This window comes from Cervus elaphus, chromosome 16 (assembly GCF_910594005.1).
Source record: "Cervus elaphus chromosome 16, mCerEla1.1, whole genome shotgun sequence".
Classification (NCBI taxonomy): Eukaryota; Metazoa; Chordata; class Mammalia; order Artiodactyla; family Cervidae; genus Cervus; species Cervus elaphus.
Window position 1 is genome coordinate 1,889,469 of NC_057830.1, and position 13,124 is coordinate 1,902,592.

A 13,124-nucleotide genomic window follows, 5' to 3' on the forward strand; every position below is an offset into this window, starting at 1 on the left:
TCGCCCCTCCCTCCTCAGACTTCCGGAAGTCCTGCAAGGGCAGGAAGGGGCCTGAAGAGCAGAAACCAACCATCTTCAGTGAAACGTGGAGACGTCTATAGTCCAAAAGTGCCCAGGGAACACCACCTCTGAGATGGGGAAGGTCGGCTCTGAGAGAAGATGCTGAGGAAGACGCTGGCGCCCACGCCCCAAGCAAAGCAGGACCGTGGCCGGGGAACCACCAGAGGGGCCAGCCAGAACAGGGGTCCCCCACACACCGGGGCGCCAACTAGAACAGGGCAGGGGACCTACTGGCATCTCAGGAGGTGGCTGGAGCTCCATGGGGCAGAGCGGGGGGCTGCCCTGGGGGCCCCCAGGGGAAACGAGCGCTGCAAAACCCAGAGCCGCGAGCACTTGTCGGCCTGGGCCAGGCAGGGCTGCCTCCACCTACAGAGCCCACGGCACGGGAGCTCAGCAAGGAGGACCAGAGGGAGGGCTGGAGGGAGGACAGGAGGGAGGACCGAAGGGAGGACCAGAGGAAGGATCAGAGGGAAGACTGGAGGGAGGGCTGGAGGGAGACAAGGGGAAAAGGCTTCAGGAGGTGCAAACGCCAGGCGGCAGGGCCATGGCAGGGCCAGAACCCACGATCAGACACAGGGACACTCAAAACTAGAGAGCAAACACCTCCTCAAACGAGAGGGAGAAGAACAGACTGGAGAGGCTCGGCAAGACCACCCAGACAACTGAACCCGAGCCGACATGGCAGGCGGGACCGTGAACCAGACCCCACGCCACGCACAAGGACAGAAACCCCAAATAAGGAACACACGCAACCTCTGAAGATGCAGCAGGTCTATGAAATGGAACAGCAAGACAGCCTTGAGCTTCAGTTCATCAGGTTAAAAGGCAGCGTCCCTGTGCATTGGTTTGGAAGCAGCAGATCCACTGACTGACTGACAACGATTACTGTTAAGTCCTATAAAATCAGCCTACAAAACGGGGGGTGAGGGCGCCTGACCACAGCCACCTTGGGCAGCTGCTCTTCACTGTGGTGACAGAAACGCAAGAACTTAGGCACCGGCTCAAAAGCATGCAGGACAAGGGGGTGGAAACTCCAGGGAGAGAAACCTGGTGCCCTGAGCACCGCTAGTGAGCAAGGCATTAACTGGGGAAGCCAGGACACACACAAGCACTGAACCTAAAACTCACCCTGCTTCCAAGCAGAAGTCCTGAAATGCTGGCTAAACATGGCAGAGAACCCTACTTGAATCAGCTGTCAACAAAACATTGTGCAATTAAAAAAAGGAGAAACCTGAGTAAAGATTTGGCAAAAGACTGTGATTAACTGTTGGGAGTCCGACAGGAGACAGGAGAGCGGGGAAAAAGCCGAAAATCCTCAGGCGCCACGGTGTCCAGTCACCAGGTTATGTCCGGGAGGGAAGAGCGGGCAGGTCAAGACTAGAAGAAACACCTTCTGAAACGCTGAGAGAGGTTATTCTCACCAGATAAGGTGGAAAGGAAATGTTTGGGGTCTGGTGATTTTAACCAGACTTGCAGTAACTGACTTAAATGACTTGAAAGCACTGATTGTTTAAAATTTTTTAAACACACAAAAAAGAACAAAAACCATGAACACAAGTCAAAGTGCTGCAGAAAGGCGAATGTGCTCAGCACTTTCTCATTTCAACAGCCGCCCACACTGCTCTTCTGCCTCTTACCGGCACTGAGCTGCCTCGTTTTACCCTCCAGACCTCATCACCTTCAGCCAGTGGTCAACATCTTGCTGCACCATCCTGCCGATTACACCAGTTGTCTCTCTGTCCACACCGTTTGCTGAACAGGGCAGACAGGCGCAAGCGGGGAAGCTGGAGAACCCTTGAGGGGCCATGGGAGCTGCAGACACATTTATTCTCCCGACTGGGGCCACAGCCATAGCAGCGGACACGCTGCATTCCCTCCTCTCGGGGCTGACCCGGCGGACACAGACCTGACGCAGCTTCAGGGGCTTTTCAGTGGAGCTTATATACGCTTACAGACAGACGTGGCCGAAGACAGCGTGGCGTGATGCACACGCACAGCGCTGTGAGTGATCCCAGCTGTTACAGAACCACATTTACAGATTGCCGAGCAAGAGCGAGAGGCCGTGGGCCAAAAGGGTCTGGCCACCACCCTCTTGGCCAATGTGCTCCTTCTCCACATTCTACCCCCTCAGGGTCTCTCGGCTCACAATCTGCACACAGTTCATTTTCACGCTGTTTCCTTGGTGAGTAACGCTGACCCTTGAACAGACATTCTGCAACAGCAGTAGATGCTACAGCAAACAGTCACGTCCCCAGTACACAGCACACTCAATGCCAGGTGTCATCTGGAACTCACGTTGCAGTCCTTGCTCTCATGGGGCTAGAAGGGCCACCCACCACACATGGAGTGACTTTAGCTCCATGGCCAAGTCCACTCCACCAGCTGTCGTCGTGAGATGGCAGGAAAGCCTCCACAGGTTTTATTGCTGCTGCTGCTGCTAAGTCACTTCAGTCGTGTCCAACTCTGTGTGACCCCACAGACGGCAGCCCACCAGGCTCCGCCGTCCCTGGGATTCTCCAGGCAAGAACACTGGAGTGGGTTGCCATTTCCTTCTCCAATGCATCAAAGTGAAAAGTGAAAGTGAAGTCGCTAGTTGTGTCCGACTCTTAGTGACCGCATGGACTGCAGCCCACCAGGCTCCTCCATCCATGGGATTTTCCAGGCAGGAGTACTGGAGCAGGTTGCCATTGCCTTCTCCGACAGGTTTTATTAAGGACCTTCAAACCCGCCACAGGCGCTGGGCCCTCCCCTTCAAAGAAGGAATCTGTGGCATTCACAGCCCACATACATTATTCCAAATGCTTTCAAACTGTCCTAAATCTGCCAGAGAATCAGAGGTTAGTAGCACATCACAGACACAGTCTTTACACTCCACTGTTCTAAACCCACATCACAGACACAGCCTTTACAGAGTGCCTCCACACAGGGAGAGATCCGGTTTCCAAAGGTAAGGACACAGTCTTTACCGTATAGCTCTGCACGGGGAGCCGTCCAATTTAAGGACACAGCCTTTAAGAGGCATCAGAAGGAAGGTCTGCGGACGCCATGTAATCTTCTAACTGAACTGCCCGTATCTTTTGCTGTGGCCCTTCCCAAACCAAGTAAACTGCTGCTCTGGTCTTAGCTATCTCCGTCGCTCTAGGAGCAGAGCAGTGGTCCCTTTATCAGTTTTATTTCTATCAACTCCCGCTGCCAGCAAATCAGCCCAGATTTGCATCCCCTTTGCCTGCTGCCATCCCTAGACTTTCCCAAGCCTGCCGCCCATGGAGGGAGCAGTTAAGGAGCCGGAAGAGGTGGACGGGGCGTCGTTTGGAACAGCGTCCCACGTGCCGCCTTCATAACGCCCGCAGTCCTCTGGGCTACCGGGCCAGAGCAGAAGCTTGAGGGCGTGGTGTCGGCTGACCCCAAGTGCTGCTCTCCCCATCATCGCCCAGGCCCTCCTTGTATTGTCTGCGCGTCACCCACCCCCGAGCGTCCCCTCTGGCTGTCTGCAGGCCCTGGGGACCCTCGGGGCTCCGCAGGCGTGGGTTCAGCAGGCACTGACTCAGCTCTAAACTCTCCACTGCGACTGCACTTTCTCTTTTTCTCCGCTGGGGCTGGTCCTGAGTCTGGCTGTTCATGCTGCTGATGACCTCCGCTGTCCCACTGCTTCTTGCTATGCACACTGTTCACGGAACCCGGGGCAGGCACAGCACCAGCGGGGAGCCTGCAGGAAAACTCAAGGAGCCCTAAGAACTGCCGACGTGCCGATTCTCTCCTGACTGGCCCAGCAGCAGAAATGCTGTATTCCCTTGGGGCTGACCCAGCAGACACAGTCATAAGGCAGCCTCAAGGGCTTTTCGGGTGGAGCTTATACATGCTTACAGAACAGACATGGCGGTGGCCACGTGGGGACACTGAGATGCACAGAGCTTTAAGTTATCTCTACTGTTACATAACCACGTAGTTACAAAACGTGGGGCGAGAAAGCCTGACCACCACCATCTTAGCTAACTTTCTCTTTCCCCACACACAGTAATTGCTCTCCAGATTCAAGAAAGCCAGGGCCCAACGAGCTGTGTAAAGAAGTGTGACAATCAGCTACTTCTTTTAAGATAAGATATTCAGATAAAATACTTGAGGCCCAAGGCAACAATCCACTCCACTGATTTGTCCAAAATCCTAGGAAACAACATTTTAGTTACCTCAAAGATCCAATACTGAAGATCAAAACGTCTGGGTTATTTGGGGATTACTTAAAGAGATCAAAAAGTTATTAAGAAGCATTGGAAGAAGATGCACACTTTAGGGAGCACAAGGTCAGGGAAGCCTCTCTCTTCCGCAGGCGCCCTCTGGACGTACCCACGTGTGCACCTCGTGGTTGAGGAGAAGGCAGTTTCACTTGCTGGTTACGGGGCTCTGAAATTGGTTTGGGTTTAAAGCCCACCTAGGCCAGAATCCCCATCACTTACTAGTTACGAGGACTCCAACCACAGGAAAAATAACATCTAACAATATGACTGATGTGAGAATTAAACGAAATATACGTACAATGTTAAGCAGAGTGCCCAAGACACAGCGCCGTTCCGTTCTCCACTGGTCTCTAAGGCCCCAGTCTTGAGTGATACAGCACGTGTGTGAAAGTCACTCGGTCGTGTCCAACTCTTTGCAACCCCGTGGACTATACAGTCTGTGGAATTCTCCAAGCCAGAATACTGGAGTGGGTAGCCTTTCCCTTCTCCAGGCGATCTTCCCAACCCGGGGACTGAGCCCAGGTCTCCCGCACTGCAGGCGAATTCTTTACTGTCTGGGCCACCAGAGGAGCCCTGTGTGATAGAGCCAGCTGTCAGGCCCAACAGTTCCTGACTCACAGAACACTGAGATACTGCCTTGTGTAGAATGCTCCTGTAAGAATTCTGTTTCATTATAATAATCAGAATAACACTTACTGAATGCTAAATTCACCAGACTTGAAAAGGCCAGTTTTCATTCCAGTCCCAAAGAAAGGCAATGCCAAAGAATGCTCAAACTACCGCACAGCTGCACTCATCTCACACGCTGGCAAAGTAATGCTCAAAATTCTCCAAGCCAGGCTTCAACACTATGTGAACCGAGAACTTCCAGGTGTTCAAGCTGGATTTAGAAAAGGCAGAGGAACCAGAGATCAAATTGCCAACATCTGCTGGATCATAGAAAAAGCAAGAGAACTACAGAAAAATATCTACGTCTGCCTTATTGACTATGGCAAAGCCTCTGACTGTGTGAATCACAACAAATTGTAGAAAATTCTTCAAGAGATGAGAATACCAGACCACCTTAACTTATATGCAGAGTACATCATGAGAAACGCTGGGCTGGAGGAAGCACAAGCTGGAATCAAGATTGCCAGGAAAAATATCAATAACCTCGGATATGCAGATGACACCACCCTTACGGCAAAAAGCAAAGAGGAACTAAAGAGCCTCTTGATGAAAGTGAAAGAGGAGAGTGAAAAACTTGACTTAAAGCTCAACATTCAGAAAACTAAGATCATAGCATCCAACCCATCACTTCATGGCATATAGATGGAGAAACAGTGGAAACAGTGGCTGACTTTATTTTGGGGGGCTCCAAAATCACTGCAGACCAAGACTGCAGCCATGAAATTAAAAGACACTTACTCCTTGAAAGGAAAGTTAGACCAAGACTGCAGCCATGAAATTAAAAGACACTTACTCCTTGAAAGGAAAGTTATGACCAACCTAGACAGCATATTAAAAAGCAGAGACATTACTTTGTCAACAAAGGTCTGTCTAGTCAAGGCTATGGTTTTTCCAGTGGTCATGTATGGATGTGAGAGTTGGACCATAAAGAAAGCTGAGTGCCGAAGAATTGATGCTTTTGAACTGTGGTGTTGGAGAAGACTCTTGAGAGTCCCTTGGACTGCAAGGAGATTCAACCAGTCCATCCTAAAGGAGATCAGTCCTGGCTGTTCATTGGAGGGACTGATGTTGAAGCTGAAACGCCAATACTTTGGCCACCTGATGCAAAGAGCTGACTCATTTGAAAAGACCCTAATGCTGGGAAAGATTGAGGGCAAGAGGAGAAGGGGAAGACAGAGGATGAGATGGTTGGATGGCATCACCCACTCAATGGACATGGGTGTGGGCGGACTCCGGGAGTTGGTGATGGACAGGGAGACCTGGCGTTCTGCAGTCCATGGAGTCGCAATGAGTCGGACACGACTGAGAGACTGAACTGAACTGAAGTGAAAGTCGCTCAGTCGTGTCCAACTCTTTGCAATCCTTGAACTGGAGCCCACCAGCTCCTCTGTCCATGGGATTCTCCAGGTACGAATACTGGAGCGGGTTGCCATGCCCTTCTCCAGGGGATCTTTCTGATCCCAGGGATCGAACCCCAGGTCTCCCACATTGCAGGCAGATTCTTTTACCATCTGAGCCACCAGGGAAGAGTAACAGGATGGTTTCAGAGCTAGTTTCGAAGCTTTGGTCACTGTGCCCGGGCCACAGGAAGATGCCAACATTAGGGGAAACTCGGTGAAGGGGACATAAGCACTCCCCCTGCATCTTGGCAACTTTTAGTGTACATTTAAACACCGTGTCCAAGTTAAAACAGTAATAGTAATACAGATACGGCGCCTGCCTCCAAGAACAGCAAGGCTCTCGGAATTGTTCACAAGCAAGTACAGCCGTGAGAGTCAGGCCATAAGGAACGCCGGGGCGGCAGGCAGGCGGCGGGGGCTCCCACGGCCGGGGGTCGCGGGCCGGACCGCCGCGCCCCCCGGGCGTCTCGCGGGCCCTCGGCCGTGCCTGGATGACCGCGGCCTTTGGCCCCCCGAGGCCTCTCCGCAGTGACCTCGGCGGCACCGGGCGCCGCGGGGCCGTTCCGGGACCCACCTGGAACTCCAGGCCGTAGATCACGGGCGCGTCGTCCTCCATGCTATGGCAGCGCCCTCGCTGAAGGCGGGTCCCCTGGGCCGGCGCGCCCCAGCTCCGCTCCCATTCATGCGTGCCAGCCCCGGCGGCGCCTTTCTGAGCCACCGCGGCTCCCGTAGTATTCACTTCCTGTGTTTTCTGGACGCGTCATCAACGCGCTCCCGGTCGGCGGTGGCCGACGACGGCAGCGCCGAACTCCTGCGCATGCGCACTTGGCTCCATCCGGGCTCTCCGCGGCCGGTAGGACCGGAAGGGGAGGGCCTGGTGGGGGCGCCTGCCGGGCGGGCTGGGCTTGCGGGACTCGCACTTAGGGGGCGCCAGGGGGGCTGCAGGTCGGAACTTCCCCAGCTCTGCCGCCCTACGGTTCCCCTAGGGCACTGACGCGGTCGTGGGACGGCCGGGCGCCGGGAAGCGCTCTGCAGGCGCTGTCAAGTCCTCTGCGGCCCACCAGCCAAGGCGGCACCTTAGGCTTTACAGACGACCGCTGCTCGTTTCGGGGACATTGAGGGGCACAGAGGTGTTCAGTGGAGGACTCGGGGATGCGCTTGGGCTGGCAGACTCGGGTGGGCTGGGCCCAGGAGCCTTAGGGTCAGAGGCCGGGCTCGCTCATGTTTGCAGGCGCCCGGCCTTGTACGTGGCGCGGCCAAGGGTCGCATTGCCAGTACTGGGGTGGTAAGTGACGCCTGACATTTATTTGTCTCTGAAGGGAATCCGATGGACAGACTCTGGCGTCTTTGGGTCTCCAAGGACTGTTAACGCTGCTGAGGTTTTCCTCCGTCCAGGAGTCCGCCAAAGCGCGTGCCTTGACTTTTGGCAGTGCCTTTGGCAGACAGGGGTAACAGTGCATGTAACCCCAGAATGCCATGTGCACATTCTTCAGCACCCTGGTTTCAGAGGTTCTAGGGCCATGCACTGTTTCTCCACCAGTGTGACCATTTCACTTTCTTCTCATCACTCCTTAATCTTTGTTTCAGGTAAGGAGGTCTGGGATAGGTATGTGAAAAGATGCTCAGGCTCACTAATCATCAGGGAAGTGCAAGTCAACCACAGTGAGCCACCACCTCACACGATTAAAGTGGCCATCATCAAAAAGTTAAAGGATAAGCAGCACTGGCAGGATTGGAGAAAAGGGAATCTTTGTACCCTGTTGGTGAGAATGTAGGCTGATATATCAACTATGGAAAACAGTATGGGAGGTCTTCCAAAAATTAAAAATAGGACTGCCATATGATCCTGAAATCCCACTTCTGTGATGCAACCTAAATGAACTATCTTGAAGCAATACCTGCACTCCATGTTCACTGCAGGATTAGTTGCAGTAGCCAAGATACGGAAACAACCAAAGTGTCTGTCCACAGCTGGATGGAAAAGAAGTGTGTTTGTGTGTGTGTATATGTATGCACACGCACACCTGCGTTACCAACCAAGGGAGCATTACCCAGTTATCATAGAGGCCAATACTGTGACATCAGCTTTTGAGGAAAGAATGAAGTTTATTGTGAGGTTTACCAGCGAGGGAACGGTTGACAGGTCTCGGATCTGTCTCCCCTATCCAAGATTCAGGGTGAAATTTAAGGGGTTAGGGGAATTTCAAACTTAGGAACTGATTCTCTAGTCTCAAGTCAGTCTGCTGGAAGCCAGATTTTCCTTATTGAAAGAGTTCTTGCCTCGTAAAAGGTGCCAGTGACATTTCTGTTAGTTTTCATTTGAAAGTCATTGTGGAGACATGGGTTCCCCTTTTGTATCTGTGTAGTGCTGTCGGAGAAGGCAATGGCACCCCACTCCAGTACTCTTGCCTGGAAAATCCCATGGACGGAGGAACCTGATGGGCTGCAGTCCACAGGGTAGCTAGGAGTCAGACACGACTGAGCGACTTCACTTTCACTTTTCACTTTCATGCATTGGAAAAGGAAATGGCAACCCACTCCAGTGTTCCTGCCTGGAGAAGCCCAGGAATGGCGGAGCCTGGTGGGCTGCCGTCTGTGGGGTCACACAGAGTCGGACACGACTGAATTGACTTAGCAGCAGCAGCAGCAGCAGTACTGTCTGTAAAGTAACTCAAGATTTGGTTAATCAATCATTCTATTTAAGGAGGAAAACTATTTTAAGTTGGCCAATGTTTTTTTACATGCTTTTTCATATATATATAATGGAATGTTATTCAGCCTGTAAAAAGGAAAAACATTTTAAAAATTTAAATAAAATTTAGAAAAGAATGGGGCCTTGTCATTTGTGACATAAATGAACCTAGAAGACATTGTGCTAAGTGAAATAAGCCAGATACAGAAAAACAAATACAGCATGATTCCATTTACAGGTGGAATCTAAAAAAGACAGTTGACATCATTGTAAAAGAGTAGAACGGTGGTTATCAGAGGCTGAGGGTTGGGAGAAAGGGAAGCTATTGAGCAAATAATAGAAACTTTAAATGATAAGTGAATAAGTTCTGGAGACATAGTTAATAATAACTATGTCCTATACTTGAGATTTGCAGGGAATAGATTTTAAATGTTTTCACCACAAACACAAAAAATGAGTGAGGTGATGGATAAGACCATTAAGTCCATTGTGGCCATCTCACAATGTTTAGATATATCAGCACGTCACGTTGTTCAGCTTAAATACAAACTATTTTTATTTGTCAAAATAAATAAAAATGTTATAAATCATTAGAGAATAAGAAGGAAATGGCTGGGTGTGGCCTGGCTCAGCTGTGCTCCAGCGCCTGGCGCCCAGCCTGACACTTAGGCTGGGTGATGAACCGGGGTATCTCCAAGGTGACAGCGGATGTCAAGAAAGCAGAAGCACAGACGCGGGCATCCTCTTCGGCAGCTCCGCTTGCCTGAGATTGAGTTGTGGCGCTAGGGCATTCAGGATCTTCATACTGCTGGATCAATTCCACCCGGCTATCATTGGTATTATTATTATTACCATTTTTATCCTTAATGTGATTACACAAGTAGTACAGATGGATGTATTCTCAACAAGAAAAGTTGAAAACACATATAGGCACAAAGACACAGCCCTGGAAATAAGTATTTCAAGGATGCACTGTCCACGAACTTAAAAAAAAGCTCAGCCATTTCCCTCCCAGCTGCCTTCTGCCACAGGTTTAGCGACGTCCCTCTGGTTAGCCGGGACGCGCTCGGCCCCGCCCCACCCGGAGCCCCCTCGCTCCCGCCCCCAGGCCCCGCCCACCACGGCCGGAACCGGAACCGCGGCGGTCTTCGGCTCCTGCACGGGGCATGCGCGGCAGAGGGCGCGCGCAGGCGCAGGCGCCGCGGGAAGCGCCGAGTCCGCTCCTGGCTTCCGGGCTTCCTCCAGCTTCTCCCGGACCCGAGTCACAGCCACAGGTGACCCTTTCCCCAACCCCGGGGGGCTGGGGGGCGGGTGAGGACAGGGCCCGGGCTGTGAAGAGGGGGCTCGTGCCGTCTCAAGTTTCAGCCCCTGAGGTGGGAGGGTCTCCTCCCGGACCTCTCCTCCCAGAGGGTCTCTCCCCCCAGGTCTCCCCTCCCCCTTGGTCTCTCCCCCCCGGAGGTCTCGCCCCCCAGGTCTGCGCGGCTCCTTCTCCTCCCCCGCCTTAGGTCTCTCCTCCCCTGGCGGGGGGCGTGTGGTCTCTCCTCCCCGGGGGGGTCTCTCCTCCCAGGTCTCCGTTGCTCCTAGGTCTCTCCTGCTCGGGATTCTCTCCTCCCTGGGGACTCGTCTCTGTCCCGCCACCCTCCGGGCCCAGGGTGGCCCTGAGGGTCCGGAGCGCGAGCCTTGGGTGCGTGCCCTTTGCAGGGGCGGCCGTTGGCTCCACACCGCTGGAGCGGCCCCCACACTGGGCGCCGAAAGCTCGGGAGGGTCTGCGCCCCGGGGCCCAGCTGTCGTACTGTGACTCGTTCCTCCTGGCCTCCTCTTCTGTAGATGAACGTTCACGGTAACCCGCCCAAGCGGACTCATTGTGGGGACAAAACGCGATGGTCTGTGTAAAGGCTTATCAGTCTCTATGTAAAAGCTGGCTGACGCTTTCCAGAGCATCACGCAGGACAGAGCTGACTGGAGTATCGATACTGGGAGGACTTGAAAACATGTAGAGCGTAAGGCTCAAGAAAGTTCTCTATATATGCCTGTTTTTCTCACCTAGTCCACAAAAGAGTTTAACCCCAATGAAGCATTTCCTTGGACTTGCATTTCACACCTTCTTATGGCTGCTGGAAACATCGTATTTAAATACCTGTTTCTTTTTGCAGATTCAGGAAGCTGTGCTGTATGTCAGTGAGTTCAGCAGTCTGTGTAATGGGCTGGGGGGAGGGACAGACGGTCGCAAATAAAGTAATAGTCACGAGTCCTCACGGTCTATGATCCCTAACAGGATCTTCACTGTTCCTGGACAGCGTGTTACCACTCTGCTTCATCATTAAAATGATAATTACTAGTTCCTGTGCGTCCATTGCTATTTAATCTTCATGATCCCAATCTTCAGATGAGGAAGCAGAGACTAAAGGATTAAGTCATTTTCAGAGGTCACTTTACTTGGTAGTAAGCCCAAGCCTCAAGCAGTCATTCCAAGCTCTCCCTGCCTTACCCTCTGCTCTTAATCTTGACCTGTCTCAGCAGCCGTACCAGGACAGCAGAGGCAGAAAAACCTGTGTAGGAATCTCCTCCGTATCCATTGACAACATCAGGCTAATCACTTGACCCCTGCTTTGTGATGGAGCTTTTGCTTTGTAAGCTGGTCCTAAAGGCTTAAATATGATAATACATGTAAAATGCTTGATCTGTGGTGAGTGGTCTCTCCATGGGGGCCTTTCCAACTGTATACTAATTAGATTCCTACCTCTTGGCACAGTTCTTTCATGGAAATATGGTTTCCATTATTGCAATCTGGTGAAAGATTTCTAACTGCAGTCTTGTGTCCAGAAAGGGAGTCTAAAGAGCAGTAGTTTTCATTGTTCTTAGTGAATTTAAATCACTTAAAAATATTTTCAGGCATTAATTAAGCTCATGTGCAAAGAACTCAAGCAGATAAGGAGAAAGTCTGATTTCTTTCCTAGTATTTTTGATTCTGGATGTAAGCTTAAAACCACGTCTCTGGTTTTATGTTGTGCTGTGTGTTAGTCGGTCCATCATGTCCAACTCTGCGACCATGGACTGTAGCCAGCCAGGCTCCTCTGTCCGTGGGATTCTCCAGGTAACAACACTGGAGTGGGCTGCCATGCCCTCCCCCAGGGGATCTTCCCGACCCAGGGATCAAACCCGAGTCTCTTGTGTCTCCTGCACTGGCAGGTGCGTTCTTTACCACCAGTGCCATGTGAGCATTTATTAAATCAGTAGGAGAAGCGAAGATTTATATCTCATGCAAATCAAGGACAGATACATGTGCTTTTCTGTTTTTAAAGTATGAAATGTAAAGCCTGCATGTAACAGACATGAAAAACACAAAGTCAAGTGCAGACGTGGCTTCTGGCACCAGCGTTGCCAACAGCTTAGACCCATGCGCCGCCCCCATCAAACCTTTCCTCGAGGCCTCTTCCAGCCCTCTCCCCAGTCCAACTGTGCATTATCACCTTCTTTTTCTGTTTGTATTCCTAAAATAATATATTGTTTAATTTTCTTGTTTGAACTTCAGGGAGAAAGTCATCGTACTGTTTATTTTTCTACCCATTCAGTGTGTTAGAATTAGATTTGTGAGGTCCAAACATTGAAGCATTTGCTATAGGATAGCTCATTCATTTTCACTGCAGTTTGAGTATACTACTGTTTCTTTATTATGGTATCTACAGGCAGTTGTTTCCAGGGTCTAAATCTTTGGGAAAAGGGCGGTATTTTGTTTGGACTTCCTGTTTATAGCATTCATGGTCACAGCTTGTGGTGTCCACGTGCAGGAGTTCCTCCATGACACATAAGTAATGGGACCGTATTTGTCTCAGCCAGGACTCTTTTTTTTTTTTTCCGTTATTTCTCCATCTATTTTTTTTCATTTATTTTTATTAGTTGGAGGCTAATTACTTTACAATCTTGTAGTGGTTTTTGCCATACAATGACCTGAATCAACCATGGATTTACATGTGTTCCCCATCCCGATCCCCCCTCCCGCCTCCCTCTGCATCCCATCCCTCTGGGTCTTCCCAGTGCACCAGCCCTGAGCACTTGTCTCATGCATCCAAC

At 51.4% G+C, this 13,124-nt stretch overlaps 2 protein-coding genes across 5 annotated transcripts in view; one reads left to right on the plus strand and one right to left on the minus strand.

Annotated features, from left to right (window-relative positions):
• The window catches only part of EIPR1 (EARP complex and GARP complex interacting protein 1), a 64,376-nt gene extending 57,251 nt beyond the window's left edge, over positions 1-7,125 (minus strand). The window contains exon 1 of one of the 2 annotated variants that reach the window (XM_043870677.1): positions 6,936-7,125. In XM_043870677.1, the coding sequence (XP_043726612.1) occupies positions 6,936-6,977 (42 nt within the window). In that variant the 5' untranslated portion in view covers positions 6,978-7,125. The remainder of the gene's footprint in view (positions 1-6,935) is intronic. The other variant, XM_043870679.1, reaches the window with a different exon arrangement.
• Positions 7,126-10,216: 3,091 nt separating this feature from the next.
• The window catches only part of TRAPPC12 (trafficking protein particle complex subunit 12), a 38,027-nt gene continuing 35,119 nt past the window's right edge, over positions 10,217-13,124 (plus strand). For all 3 annotated transcript variants that reach the window (XM_043870674.1, XM_043870675.1, XM_043870676.1), the window contains exon 1: positions 10,217-10,327. In XM_043870674.1, the coding sequence (XP_043726609.1) occupies positions 10,220-10,327 (108 nt within the window). In that variant the 5' untranslated portion in view covers positions 10,217-10,219. The remainder of the gene's footprint in view (positions 10,328-13,124) is intronic.